General features: G+C 46.4%; 1 protein-coding gene across 1 annotated transcript; it reads right to left on the bottom strand.

Moving 5' to 3' along the window:
* Positions 1–3,842: 3,842 nt before the first annotated feature.
* Positions 3,843–14,984, bottom strand: LOC119299732. The gene is made up of 3 exons (XM_037576887.1): positions 14,585–14,984; positions 6,498–6,709; positions 3,843–4,497 (listed from the first exon to the last, which is right to left on the bottom strand). The coding sequence occupies exons 1-3, from the start codon at positions 14,982–14,984 to the stop codon at positions 3,997–3,999; spliced, it is 1,113 nt and encodes a 370-aa protein (XP_037432784.1). The 3' UTR covers positions 3,843–3,996.
* Positions 14,985–15,574: the final 590 nt, after the last annotated feature.

The raw sequence follows: 15,574 nt of genomic DNA, 5'->3' as shown, positions 1-15,574 counted from the left end.
GGGCATTGGAAAACACCAAATAGATCTATGTTTGTAAGGCAAGACATAAATTTACAAAAAATGACATGTTGAAGCATCGAATTCAGGAGCTGAAAAACTCAACCACGGGCTGCTAGCCACTCGACAAATGGGTCCTGCTGACCAATGGCCAGCCGGAATGTTTAAGAATATGCTGCAGCGCCATATTAAAAACATTTTTTGTTTCTGAATTTTTCCAAAACTAAATTAATATTTATGAATTGCTGAATATTTTTGGAAACATGATCGAATTTTGAAACCCCGAACAGTTTTAAAAAACACGAACCATTTTGTGAAATTTTGTTCATTTTTGGAAAAAGACGAACATCATTTGAAATAGTTAATTCAAAAAAATCATAAATTTTTGACACTAGGAACCTTTTGAAAAAACATGAAAATTTGTTGAATGTGTGAACATGCTTTGAACATTTAAAACAAGTTTAGAAAATGTGTTTTTTAACCACGAATATTATTTTGAATTTATGAACATTTTACTAAAACAATAATATTTTAAAAAATGCCAATTATTGAAATTATTGACCATTTTTAAATTTTGAACACATTTTGGAATGGGAACTAAAAATAAAAGTTTTGAACATTTCATAAGACAGGAACAAAAAATTTAAATTCTGATTTTTTTTCTAAAATATAGAAGAAATTGAAATTTTGAACGATTTTTTCAAGCTTTTAATTTACAAGAAAAGGGAAAATAATCTAAAATGGAAATGAAAAGATAATCAGGAAAGAATAAGAGAGAGGAAAAGGAATTAGAAACAGAACACAGAAATAAAGAAAATGGGCCGGCCCAGTTTTGGTTGTCTTGTGCGAAGCTCTATCTATTTAACGCTTCGTGCGGCAATAGGATTCCACAGCATTCAGGGCAGATAAATAAGTGGGCTACCTTCGCCGGGCCACAGTGTGCACGGCCCATGTATGAAATTTGTTTTTTCTTTTCTAGCAGTGTGCACGGCCCTTGGATAGATTTTTTTTCTACGTCGGTGAACGGATGAAAATTCAGAGAAACTCACCTTGCTTTATTTAAATATATATAAAATATAATATATATATATATATAATAATATAATATAATAGTAGGTAGGTATAGGTATAGATATAGATATAGATTAATGTATTTTCAAAACAAATTATTCTTTTTTTTGCGGTTGGAAACAAATTATTCTTATGTATGAAAATAAATGTTCATGACTAAAAAGATGTTTCGCATGTGAAAAAATCATGAATTTGCCAGAAAATGTTATAAATGAGTAAGAAACTATAGAGAAAAAGTAATATTCATCCATCTTCAAAACAAAGTATTCACATGTGTATGAAATAAATAATCATGACCTAAACAATGTTTCGCGTATTAGAAGATATTCATCCATTTTGTACAGCTGCATGTTGAGAGAATGGAACATACGAGTAGTGAAAAAACCAATTACTTAAGTGTGTAGAATAAGTTAGAAACTAGAACTAAACACAGTAATTCAGAGGTACATCCTCTGTTCTCATTTCCCATCTCACGTCCAGCGGGAAGCCACTGTATATAGGAGTAGCTGAGAAATTCCTCCAGACTTTTGACCTAAGTTACCCCTAGTGCTACAATAATGGAGTGAGGAAACAAATTGTAAAATAACTGCAGCGCATCTATGGCATCTAGACCAAAATACAGTGCATCTCAGGGTCCATCGGAACCCTTTCCCTGTTAAAAAAGCTTTGGTAGAAGTCCACGACTCTAGACTGACCAAGTAAAAGTTGTTAGGGCATCTCTTGACTACAATTGAACCAACCGGACAAAATTCAATCAAAACAGTAGGATTTCATATAAACACGTCCAGATTTCATTACATTTACATCAAAGCGGTGCTTGTCCGGTTCTGGAGGTATAATTAATACCTAATCTAAATGGTTGCCGGTGTCCGTTCCTCATATCCGGCCATGAGCCCCAAGAACTGAAGCTTCATCGTCTCCGGTTCTGGCTCGACGCTCTCCAGCTCCGTCTCCGTGACCCGGGAAGTGAAGTTGTCCTTCATGTCGCCGCCAAGCGACTAATCGACCGCTGATACTGAGCCCACCAAGTTTGGCATCGACGGGAGGGGAGGAGTTGTGGCCTTGCTGGGACACGAGCGGCGACGACCTACCATGTATTACTCTTTCTCGCTGCCGGCGGAGCCCACGGGCGTGCCGGTTTCATGGTTGTCGCGGCGGGGCGCTGACTCGATGATGTCCTCCTCCTTGTCGTCGGTCTCGCCGAACACCGCCTTGCCCGCATCGTCGCTCTCCTTGTAGGCAGTCGTCACCTCTGCCATTCGCTGGCGTTAGTGCCACCAGCAGGCGAGGCGGATCTCGCGGGCGGAGCGGTAGGACTCAAGCAGCGGCTCCTGCTCCGCCAAGTCCGCGTCCAGCGCGACAACCCTACCGGTGGCAAGCTACAATCCGCCTGCATGTGCTTCTGCAAGATGTCGTTGTTGTAGGTGGCATCAGCTTACGCCTTCCGAACTGGTCCTCCCGCACCATGTCCATGTAATAGGCACGGGCCTCGCCGATGGTCATGGTGCAATGCACCGACGAGGATGATGCGGAGGAGGAGGGTGGCACTGTTTTATCGTCGGCAGCGTCCTCCATTGGGACGTCGTCGTCCTTCGACTGTCTGCCGGCAGGCCAGCCAGCCGGCAGCAATGGCGGCCATCTCTTTCTTTTGATCCGATATGAGTCCGTCCCAGAGAGCTTTGGCGGGGGATTGATCCATGGTGAGAGTGGTGCAGAGAGGGATCGGAGGTGGATGATTGTGGCTATGGCCGGGGCAGTGGTTTATATAGCAATGGTGGGCGACAGAGGGACAGACATGTGGCGTCGGAGTAGACGCCTAGGTAACCGTGTGCCATCAATGTGGGCAGCAGACGGACGAACGGGCGTCCGTTGTGTTGTTTGAACGCGCGACAGTCGCCTACACCGGGAAGCGAAGCGAGCGGCGCTCTCGGCCGGCGCGCCGTTTTAATGCCAGCGCCAGTGAGCGGTCGTGTCCGCTCTGGCCGGGCATGAATGTGGGCGCTAACGCTTTGGAGCGATGCCGACCGAAAACATGCGGAAGGAGGTGGGGATTTTGGTGGGACAGGGCGGCCAGAAGAGGGCTTGGGATCGGCCGAGACTCCCGCAAAGTCCTACCACGTTTGTCTCCAGTTTACAAAAGAAATTGCGTTCTGACCGCGCCTTTACTGATACAGGTCTTCATTGGATGGCTTCCGCTGTCCAAACAGCACAATCCAAACGCATGCGGGAGATTTGTGGATCGGGATTGGAGATGCCCTTAATGTGTTGACCCGCTCATCACGGGCGGAAGTACGATCGTAGTACAAACCTTAGACAGAAAAGCTACTAGGCAACGTCGACCAAGTCGTCTTCACCAAGACCAACCCAAAATCGGTCTTTATCTCTCGGGATTTATGCCCATTGGTCTTTGCCTCGAAGGTACAATGGCGTAGGGATTTAGAATCAGATGAAGGTGCCATCGAAAAGCCGGATCTCCACAGCAAACCCACTGGTAAAACATTTGATAGACATATCAATACCGCATGGCATCGGCCGTCCACATTTGGCATCTCTGACACCTAAGGCAGCACAATTGACATAACTCTATCACGTATTTATAGTCTAATCCGGGCAACATATTAACATAGACAACTAATTAACCTAGCCTCAACATATACATAATTTCCTAACCCTGAAAACAAAGACACATAGTTTTCTTAAAAGGAAAGATTCATCAGCATGTGGACCAAATATTTAGTACAATAGTTTGATTACACTCTAATCATTGTCACGAGTCCATGACTCCACATTGCCTAAGTGTGTCGTTAATCCCATTGTCCGCTCATCACAGACACAAGTACGGTCCGACAAACCTTAGCCAGGAAAGCTATTAGGCAGTGTCGACCAAGTCACCTTCACTGAGATAACTGCAAAATCAGTCTTTAGCTCTCAAGCATTATGCCCATTGGTCTTCGCCTTGAACGTACAACAAAGTTTTGACTTGGAACTGGACGACGGGGCGTGTACCTTGAATTTCAAACGTATGAAAGACCTCTTCATTACCGCAACCACATACCTCTTCAAGCCATAAGACTCGGTAACGACGCCATCGAACAGCCGAATCTCTTTATAGAACCTGCTGGTAAAACATCTGAGAGACATGTTGAAACTACCATGCAATTCTGATATAAGAACCTCTACAGTCGCCTCGACCGCGTTGTGAAGACATGCTAAAGTCATGTCGACCGCACCACCACAGTCGCCACGGATGTTAATTGTGAACGGCCGATTCCATGTTCTCGTGATGCAAAATTCTATTGCGCCGTCGATCAGTTGTAGGTCATCTCTTTCATGTCTACCTCTTTTGATCCTCATGTCATACTCAATTATTGTATAGTTCGCCAACTCTATCCCTCGCCTAGGGCCACTAGCCATGCAAATGAGAGAACCCTACAGAATTGGTATTGTAATTAGTAGCTCTTCCTATTAAAGTAAGAAATATCTAAAGCTAAATATTTCCATTATGATGCTTCACTTGTAAAAAACCATTTACTTAAACCTTACAACTGATAACCAAGATCTTTGTCACATATTAAACAAAATGGATACATAGTGCATAATGGCATGACTCACATAAAATGGCACAACATTTGGTTTTGTTTCAAATTCAAATTATTTATTTACCAAAGCCTATGTGAAAATAGAAATAATTAAGCGAGTGTTCTAGGTTGGGATCATTAATGTTATGTATTTGTATATGCCCATAAAAAGAGGGAAATCAATTTTGGTGAAGCAAACAAGAATCCAAAACAATTCAACTCGATTTGGTCTGGGATACATCATACTCCATTCATTTCATAATTTAAATTTGTCTTCACAGTAAATCGCAATTTCATAATAATATAGCACTAACTTGTACAATCCAATGCATTATACTATTATTCTTCTACCCATGCACAAACTGATCACATGGGGAAGTATTTTCCGTTGGTAAGACAAAATATTACATTGGCCCAATACCAAAATTGATAATTGTGGAACAACAACAACAAATACTTATTTCTAGTTATTGAAATTTCAAGAGTGAAAACTGTGCTTTATGTTTACCACTCCCTCCGTTTTTAAATATAAGGTTTTTTTTAGAGATTTCAATACGGAGTACACATGAATGTATATAGACGTATTTTGGAGTGTAGATTCACTCATTTTGCTCCATACATAGTTCATATTAGAATCTCTAAAAAGGCTTATATTTAGGAACGGAGGGAGTACATAATTCAAGAGCATAAATAATACAAAATTCATAATCTATCCCAATTAATGAAGTAAAAGAGAATACCTTTTGCAGTATTCCATCAATTAAATGTAGTGTTCGTTGCATGTGTTAAGTTTACTTATATTTTAAAATGAATAATGCAATTTTAAAATAAGGAATCTACTTAACCCCATGAATAGCAAGCTCCATCTACTTAATTATGTACAAAAACATCTAGTATCTGGCTCCTAAAATATTCCATACCATCTAAATGATAGACTCTTTGGGGGCGGTTTTGCCCTTGTGGCATTGTCCATCTAACGACCCATGTCGCTGAAACAACCTCCAATATATACTATCCAAACTAGATGATACCCAGTCTGTTGCTACGTGAACTGGTTGCAAAATATATTGCATTGATATTTGGTTGCATAAAATGGTATGAGAATTAAAACTGTAAATGCACCATATTTGTATTTGGTTATTGTATAGTAGAAAACCATTTAGATGGGCATCACATTACTAATATGCATGGTAGCATGTTGAAGTGGGCCTTTTCTCATGCATGACTGTATGTTGTGGCAGGCCCTTTTCATGCATGGTTGCATGTTGAGTTGACATGTTTTGCATGTTAAAAGAAATAGATTAGTGGAGATCACCTATTCAGTTATATAGGATATAGGATGGGCGGAAAATGCAAATGGAGAGCAGGTCCAGGGAGCTCGGTATTTTTCAAATGTCATATTTCAAAATTTTAATTTAAAAAAATCCATGGAAACATATACGTTTTCTGCTTGAACGTGTGAAAAATCATTTGATTTTTTTAGGCTGTACAAAAAATAATTCCGGACCAACAACAAAAAATATTGGCTCATCTTAGAAATACGTTTTTGGCTTTTTTTCTGTATGCCACGTGTGAAAGTATATGGTTATGAATTTTCGCACATATGTAATACACATGTGTGTGGTTGTTCACAAAAAAAACATTCAAAAAAAGTTCGCGCTTTAGAAATTTGGTTTTCAAAACGAGCTCCCTGGGGCTCGGCCTCCAAAAGGCTGCACCCATAGGATGTGTGCTTTTAATGGGCAGATTCAGGACTATAATTAAGGGGGTTAAACATGCAAACCTCAGTACTAGGGGATGTTAGGATGGACTTATTCCTTGAAATAATTCCACCTGGGTATGTGTATGCACCTGCGCCACAATGATGGGATCATTCCTGCTAATATTGACGACATAATTAAGCAACATATCCACTTCGTCCCGCGCTGCTATGTATCCATATAACTCTACTAAGCCATTATCCCCGGGAATTTTGGCCAACTCCAATGCGAAAATTTGCAGCATGTTACAACAAACTTTCATGCCCTTTGTGGGATCTGAAAACATCATTGCCTCCAACCGAGCTGCATAAAAAATGAAGTTATATTGTAAGTTTATATCTAAAATTCGGTAAGTAGATACATGGCATTAGAAAGGTAAAAACATGTCGTTTGAGGATTACATGTCCCTATCTGAATTTTTCCTTTTCATCTACTAAGTAGAAACTATCTATGTTCATTTCACAATGAATTTTGCTCCGTCGAAAAGTTTTTCTTTAGGAACTTGTCTAAACAATTTTTTGTGTGCATCGTGCCTACACAAATTGTATGTTCCTTTTTATGTTTGTATGTCCTCATTTATCCCTGAACATACATCACTTGTCATCTATTTAAATGAGATTGGTGCTGATGCGGAGCATCCTACGGGCATCACCATGTCAAGAGTCCATTTGGCAAGTGACACGTGCGACATCTACTTCTCATACCTAAAGGTGAATCTTCCCCTTTACACGTGTTCACTTGACCCCTTTGAGGATGGTATACTACTTGACACCCCTCTCGTGTGCATGCATAGGTATTGTCGGAACTTCACGGATGACGAGGAGGAGTGCAAGCGCTAAGGAACACCTACACCGTCCGCGAGGGAAGTCTGGAAGAGAAGACGGAAGAAGAAGGAGCTGCAGAGTCTTCAGCGACCGGACGACCGGAAGCCACCGGACATCCGACCCTCTACAGCCGCCGGACGACCGATGACACCGGACGTCCGACAAGTCCCTGGCACCGGACGTCCGACAAGTCCCAGGCACCGGACGTCCGACGCTTACCGGAAATCCGGTGCCACCTGTCCCGAGAAGAATCAGCGGACGTCCGACGCGCGCTGGATGTCCGGTCCGTCCTGAGCCACCGGACATCCAACCCCCATCGGTCGTCCGGTACCTGCCTGTGTGCAGCCGCGGGCCTTTGGCCTTGTACCCCTCTCCCACTTACCCCTTCGTGGCTAAGACTATAAATAGACCACCTCCACCTCCTTTCTAAGGTTAGCGTTGGTTTAGCTCATGTTTAGAGATAGAACTTCGCTTATCCATATCGGATCTACTCCTTGAGAGAGACCGCGGCCCCTCTTCGGAGAAGAACCACCTTGGATTCAAGACCCCTTTACGGGAAGATCCCCTTGTGGATTCAAGACCTCCTCACGGAGAAGAACCGGCTACCCTTTGTATCGTCCCTTGTTGGATTTGGATCGTGTATCTCCTTATGTTTCGAGGATCTAGCACATGTGTGATTGTTCTTGTTGGTTTGAGTGATTCTCTCGTATTTTCCCTTGTGTTTCTCCTCGTGATTCCCCTCGTGTTCTTCGTGTTCTTCGCGGGATCCGCTCCTTTCGTGAAAGATCGGGCCACTAGGGTGCTACCCTACATCAGGTGCCCTATGATAAGTTAACTGGATGTTCTTCATCCAGTGGTGCCGCAACTCAATACCATATAGTATCACCGCATGCAGAAGAGTTTGGCGGAGAGCAACCTTCATTCTTCTACGTTCTAATGGGTATGAGATAAAACTCAAGTCTCACCTACAAGCATATGGGGAAATAGGATTAAACCACTTAAGAGTTTCCACTGAATGGGATAAGACTAATGGTCATACTATAAACTCACCTTTTTATGACAAAAAGGCAGGTATATATGCCCAGAAGTCAAGGAAAAAGCAACCTCATGAGGTGCTAGGGAAAAGCAAGATGTCCAAATATGGAATCATAGCACCCCAAACTATTGCACTGCAACAAGGGATGTATGTTGAGAAAAGCTGGTATTAAGAGCATCTACAGCCAGGCACCCCAAACCCACCTCAAACATCTGGGCAGACGGCCCGGTCATTGACCGGTAACAAAAAAGCGACCCAGATGGACGCCTCAAACGGGCCTCAAAAGTCTAGGTTGACCGACACCCCTCATATCCAGCCCAAATGTAGGGCGAATATGGGGGCGCCCAGTGCGTCCGCCACGTCAAACCCGGCCCACACTGGCCCACCCGACCCCACATATATTCCTCCCCATTCACTCCCCGGACAAAACCCTAGCCACTTCACTTCACTCCCCTCCGCCACCCAAGCTCCCATCCGGCGATCTCCGGCCTTCTCCAGCATGGCGTGCAGCGGATCCGAGTCCTACATCTCCAGATCCGTCGACCCTGAGCTCATCCCACGCAGCCCTAAGGAGGAGATGACCGTCCGTCTTGCGCTCCGCAGCTCCCAGGAGGAGGCCACCCGACGGCAGTGCTCAGACTCCTTCCGTCGAGAATCCATTGCGCCCACCCAAATGCCGCATGGATCCAGCGCGTGGTGTGGCATCGCTGCCTCACCGGAGGCGGCGCGGTCCATCTGTCGTCTGAACGCGGTGGCCAATGCGCAATCCCTCCGTTGGCTCATCGAGGTGGAGGACGCACCATGGGCATCGTCCGTCGCAAACATGGCACGGCGTCCCCCCCCAGCAAGGGCAGCGACAGCCCTCACGACGGCCGACGTTGGTGAAGTGGAGTCGCATTCTCCGGCGCCCTGTATGGCGCACCAGTCCGGGCGCCGCAACCACGTTGTGGTGGATGTTGCCGGCTCGTCCCAGGGCGGATCAATCATCAATCTGACGTCCACCGCGACCGTTAGGGTTCCGGACTCCGACGAGGAAGAGTAGGGCATGGGAGACAGCGACGCCTTGAGTCCCATAAGCTGGCTCGTGCCCCATGTCCTACTCTACCTCGCCGACGACCGGACCAACACTCTGGGGACCGCAACCGGCCGCCGGACAAGGGCACAACGAAGTCGGGCGGGCTCCACTTAAGATTAGGTTTACCTTGCATGTAATAGTATGAATCTGAGGTTTCTAATTTGAGATATCCGTATGTGGAATGGATTATTCGAGGTGTGACCGGTCATTGTCCCCGGACGGGCCAGACGCGTCTGTGGGCGTTTGAGGAGTCAAATTTGCCAAATCGTTTGTAGATGCTTTGAGCCTACAAAGCTAAGGAGGAGAGATGCTTGAAGACCAACAGGGTGAGGAGGGACAATTATAATAACTTAAGAGCTACATCCACAGCGAACCAGTTATACTCTTTCCTTTGCTAGCCTTCTAGACTGTAGAACTTCACTTGTTTTCAGTTGTCAGTTGTCACAGCTATAAGGTTTTCGGTGTGGACTAGTTCAATCTGATTCCGATTAGGTGAAATTGTGCGCAGTTACAAATCCAAAAGTTTTTATAAAATTCGTATGTAAGAACAACATTGACTAGAAACAATAATCTTTTCCTCCTAATAATAAAGCACGGAGTGTCTCCTGTCGTCCATTGCGTCCTTTTGCAAAAAAATCCCTGCCTTTTCTATTAATTAACCCACAGTCCATCTTTAAGTGAGAACAAACCATTTTTTGCATTTTACACAAACCTCCCTACTTTTTATATTAATCAACCCGCGGTCCGTATTTAAGTCAGCCGAATCGTTTTTTTGTTTTAACAGAAAACCCGAAGACTTTTCGGTTAATCAATCCGCGGTTTATCTACAACTACAACAACAACAACAACAAAGCCTTTAGTCCCAAACAAGTTGGGGTAGGCTAGAGGTGAAACCCATAAGATCTCGCAACCAACTCATGGCTCTGGCACATGGATAGCAAGCTTCCACGCACCCCTGTCCATAGCTAGCTCTTTGTCGATACTCCAATCCTTCAGGTCTCTCTTAACGGACTCCTCCCATGTCAAAATCGGTCGACCCCGCCCTCTCTTGACATTCTCCGCACGCTTTAGCCGTCCGCTATGCACTGGAGCTTCTGGAGGCCTGCGCTGAATATGCCCAAACCATCTCAAACGATGTTGGACAAGCTTCTCCTCAATTGGTGCTACCCCAACTCTATCTCGTATATCATCATTCCGGACTCGATCCTTCCTCGTGTGGCCACACATCCATCTCAACATACGCATCTCCGCCACACCTAACTGTTGAACATGTCGCCTTTTAGTCGGCCAACACTCCGCGCCATACAACATTGCGGGTCGAACCGCCGTCCTGTAGAACTTGCCTTTTAGCTTTTGTGGCACTCTCTTGTCACAGAGAATGCCAGAAGCTTGGCGCCACTTCATCCACCCGGCTTTGATTCGATGGTTCACATCTTCATCAATACCCCCATCATCCTGCAACATTGACCCCAAATACCGAAAGGTGTCCTTCCGAGGTACCACCTGGCCATCAAGGCTAACCTCCTCCTCCTCACAGCTAGTAGTACTGAAACCGCACATCATGTACTCGGTTTTAGTTCTACTAAGCCTAAACCCTTTCGATTCCAAGGCTTGTCTCCATAACTCTAACTTCCTATTTACCCCCATCCGACTATCGTCAACTAGCACCACATCATCCGCAAAGAGCATACACCATGGGATATCTCCTTGTATACCCCTTGTGACCTCATCCATCACCAATGCAAAAAGATAAGGGCTCAAAGCTGACCTCTGATGCAGTCCTATCTTAATCGGGAAGTCATCGGTGTCGACATCACTTGTTCGAACACTTGTCACAACATTATTGTACATGTCCTTGATGAGGGTAATGTACTTTGCTGGGACTTTGTGTTTCTCCAAGGCCCACCACATGACATTCCGCGGTATCTTATCATAGGCCTTCTCCAAGTCAATGAACACCATATGCAAGTCCTTCTTATGCTCCCTATATCTCTCCATAAGTTGTCGTACCAAGAAAATGGCTTCCATGGTCGACCTCCCAGGCATGAAACCAAACTGATTTTTGGTCACGCTTGTCATTCTTCTTAAGCGGTGCTCAATGACTCTCTCCCATAGCTTCATTGTATGGCTCATCAGCTTAATTCCACGGTAATTAGTACAACTCTGAACATCCCCCTTGTTCTTGAAGATTGGTACTAATATACTCCGTCTCCATTCTTCTGGCATCTTGTTTGCCCGAAAAATGAGGTTGAAAAGCTTGGTTAGCCATACTATCGCTACGTCCCCGAGACCTTTCCACACCTCAATGGGGATACAATCAGGGCCCATCGCCTTGCCTCCTTTCATCCTTTTTAAAGCCTCCTTCACCTCAGACTCCTGGATGCGCCGCACAAAACGCATGCTGGTCTCATCAAAGGAGTCATTCAGTTCAATGGTAGAACTCTCATTCTCCCCATTGAACAGCTTGTCGAAGTACTCCCGCCATCTATGCTTAATCTCTTCGTCCTTCACCAAGAGTTGGCCTGCTCCGTCCCTGATGCATTTGACTTGGCCAATATCCCTCGTCTTCCTCTCCCGGATCTTAGCCATCTTATAGATGTCCCTTTCACCTTCCTTCGTGCCTAACCGTTGGTAGAGGTCCTCATATGCCCGACCCCTTGCTTCACCAACAGCTCGCTTTGCGGCCTTCTTCGCCATCTTGTACTTCTCTATGTTGTCTGCACTCCTATCCAGGTATAGGCGTCTGAAGCCAATCCGCGGTTTATCTAAAACAAAATTATACATATCGTTTAAACCGTAACACCGATTCTAACATGCTAAATATGATGCTATTTTTAGCGGCTAAATACTTCTAAAATATTATTTTTTTAGTGCAAACTTAATATATAGTGCACAATCCATTTTTTCCGTACCAGCGGCGATCCGAATTGCAAATAAACATCCATTTAAACCAGATTGAGAGAAAAGAAAATATCGATAACCACACATACACACCTCTGAAAAACCTCACGGGGAAAACAACATATTTCTCATCTTATTCTGAGCGAGTGTGCGTGCGCGCGAGAGAGAGCGAGAGAGACGCCTTAGGACTAACCATATTCAAACGTGTTTTTTGTGTGTGAGCACTAGGGCTACCGTCGGCAACACAAATATGATGCCATGTGAATATAAAGGACGTTGACCTATTAGGGTCTTGAGTCATGATTATTGGGTTAAGAGCGTGTGTTATTTTCTTTTCCATTGCAACATACGGGAACTTTTGCTAGTCTATATAAAGGCATCTTCAACGCTGACCCGTAAACCTCTGGCATGCGTCCGGACAGTGGAAGTCATCCAACACGGGCCTGTATTGGTCTACAACATGCTCCGTGACACGATTTGTTTCGCAAACCAGAGACAAACATGGGGCTTTGCGGGAGTCCAGACCACTCCCAAGCCCTCTTCTGACCGTCTTGGCCCACCCAAATCACCTACCCGCCCTTCCCGCGGTTTCCATCCAACGCGACGTGCAACTTACCGCGTCGCATTCATGCCGGCCCAGAGGATGTAGCGGCCCGCATTCATGTCGCGATTTGACCAAACGGGAAGGCGGCACAGACGGACGCAACCTCTCAGGCGTCACTGCCGCTTCAATGCGGACGCCGCATCCCTAGAAATCAACTCCGGCCGTTGTGCCGCATTGAAGCGGGCTGACCGGCCCTCCGCCTGGCCTCGCTCTAGCGCCATCCAGAACTGCACCATCCCGAGCACCGCACAATCCTCTTCCTCCTCTTCGAGCCCGGCGGCGATGCCAAAGTCATGTACCAGCCGCAATGGTGGAAGTTCGTCGTCAGGTGGATCATGGCGTCGCCGTCCCCGCTCACCTAGACCAGCCGCATCCACAATCGCGGGCTCCTCCCGCAAGGAGGAAATTGTCATCTCATCCAACGATGAGGACCAGCCACAGTAGTGGACCCGTCTCCTCACGAAGGCGAATCTGACGGACGAAGAATTCGTCTACCAGATGGGTCCAGCGCCACCGTCACCGACACGCGTGAAGGAGGAGCCACCGTCCCCGCCGCGAGTGCGCTTTAAGCAGGAGCCGACATCCCCACTCCGGCAAGTGAAGGACGAGTCGGCGTCCCACCGTGCAACCACGGCCTCCACATCGCCGGCCGCGTGAAGCAGGAGCCGACATCTCTAGCTCTTCCGCCGCGTGAAGGACGAGTCGGTGTCACCCCTGCCGCACGGCCGCTACGTGCGGATCGACGGGCCCTCGGAACCACCACGATGCCACTGCCGGCAGATGAAGGAGGTGCTACCACCCACGACCGCCAAGGCGCGTAATCGCATCCTCCACTACCTCGGAGGCGGTGGTTTCGGCAGTGCCTCCGGCTCTCGAGCCGTGGTATCCAAGGCTGAGCGCGTGACGCGGCAGTAGGCGAGGTACGACTGATGAAATGCCGGTCCTCGCTTCGCGTTCACCAAGACGGACGTGGCGCCGGAATGGGTCCACAACGACTCGGACCTCGCCGCGGCGTGGGCGCTCCACCGCTCCGTCACCACCATGGAGACGGCCACCAGGCACCGCCGCCTTGACGGCGAGCACCCCAAGATTGGCAAGGAGTGGTCGCTTGGCGATTGCTCCGCCAACGCTGACAGGGGCAAGGCCGCTGCCAGCGCCTTTAGCAGTGGCTAGGGTGGCCCTTCGCACCACGCAGTAGGAGGCGGAGTGGCTCCTCGGTGACCGTCAAGCAGCCACCGGACAGGACTGTCGTGAACCTCCGACATCCTTGCGCCGCTGGAGGGACGACAATGACGAAGACGGCGGCACAGGCGCCGACGACGGTGCAGCAGGACAAGGCGGCCACGCTTACGTGGTGGTCATCCTATATAGGGTTGTTATTTTAATATAGTTTTTAGTAAAAAAACGTCAAAATATCATCCGTCTATGTAAATTATATTAGAACTTGAATAAATTCCGTCCTACTAGCACGAATTCCATCCGGTTTATTAATCTTTTTGCAATGTATAGCGCTATGGTTGGATGGTGTTCTCCCATCTGTGCCCGTGGACTGGTTTTCCGTCCATTCCTCATCCATAAATGAATGCGGAAGAAATTTAAGAAATTTACGGATTACTGTTGAAGATGCCCTAATCACAATCAAATATTGACGTGGAAAAAGGTATAACCGCGGCCAAGGGGAAAAGTACGAGCGATGAATAAAGAATAGGAAAAGAAATGAGTAGTATTGATCACTTACTCTCGCTCCGGTCTGCGACGCGATAATCCCTTTTCCAGCCAGAACGACGCATGCCCCTGTAGATAGAGCCATCACGGTGACTGCTCTGTGGAATACCATTAACTTCCACGGTGTAATCGATGTCGCTGACTTCTTCTTCGTCCTCCGTGATCAAGATTTCAGTCGTACGACCCTTGGCTGCGCTCCTTGGATCTTCCAGACTGCCACCGAGTTTCCCATCTGTGACCTCGGAGGAAGCACGACGGACAGGCGGGTCGAGTCGTCGCGCAAGCGCTGGTGGCCACCAGCGAGATGCCATGGAGGAGAGGAGGCGTCGCGAGGGAGAGGCGAGGCGGTGCATTATTGGGGCGGCGACGTTAGGGCGTCGGAGGGGGCGTAGAACAGAACGGGGAATCTGCATCTGAGCGGGCGGCGGTGGCGGCTGTGAGGAATAGTGGGGGCTCTCGCGTCTCACGGCGTATTGACCGAACTAGAATCATAGGCGCGCTTTGCTGCGTCAGTTTTTTCTATCTACTTCCTTCGTTTCATAATGTAAGATTTTTTTGATACTATATTAATATGAAAAAACATCTTACATTATCGGACGGAGAAATATTTACCTATTTGCTCATTAGTTTTGAGATAAATCCTTTACTTATATCAATCAATGGACCGAGCGTTGTTGTTCATTTTCTATGGGACTTTTGTATTTTTGGCTTTCATGATTTTGTGGTGTTGCAGGAGGATATTAGTCAAAAAAACGTATACAGATTTCCAGAAGGAAAAGACACATGGTCACCAAAACTTGGTAGGATATTAGTCATTTTTTACAGCTTCACGACAATTGGTCTTCACAAAAATAAAATCATAAACGAACTACTAAAAAATATCCATAGGTAGTAGTCGGCGTCATCCATGTCCTAGACCTTGAGGGCCAAACCATAATACCGGACAAGGATGAAGCTAGAAATAAAGATACTCCCTCCATTTCCTTATACAAGGCCATTATGA

This window comes from Triticum dicoccoides, chromosome 5A (genome assembly GCF_002162155.2).
Source record: "Triticum dicoccoides isolate Atlit2015 ecotype Zavitan chromosome 5A, WEW_v2.0, whole genome shotgun sequence".
Taxonomy (NCBI): domain Eukaryota; kingdom Viridiplantae; phylum Streptophyta; class Magnoliopsida; order Poales; family Poaceae; genus Triticum; species Triticum dicoccoides.
Note: the sequence above shows the minus strand (reverse complement) of the source record. Positions and strands in the feature narration are given on the sequence as shown.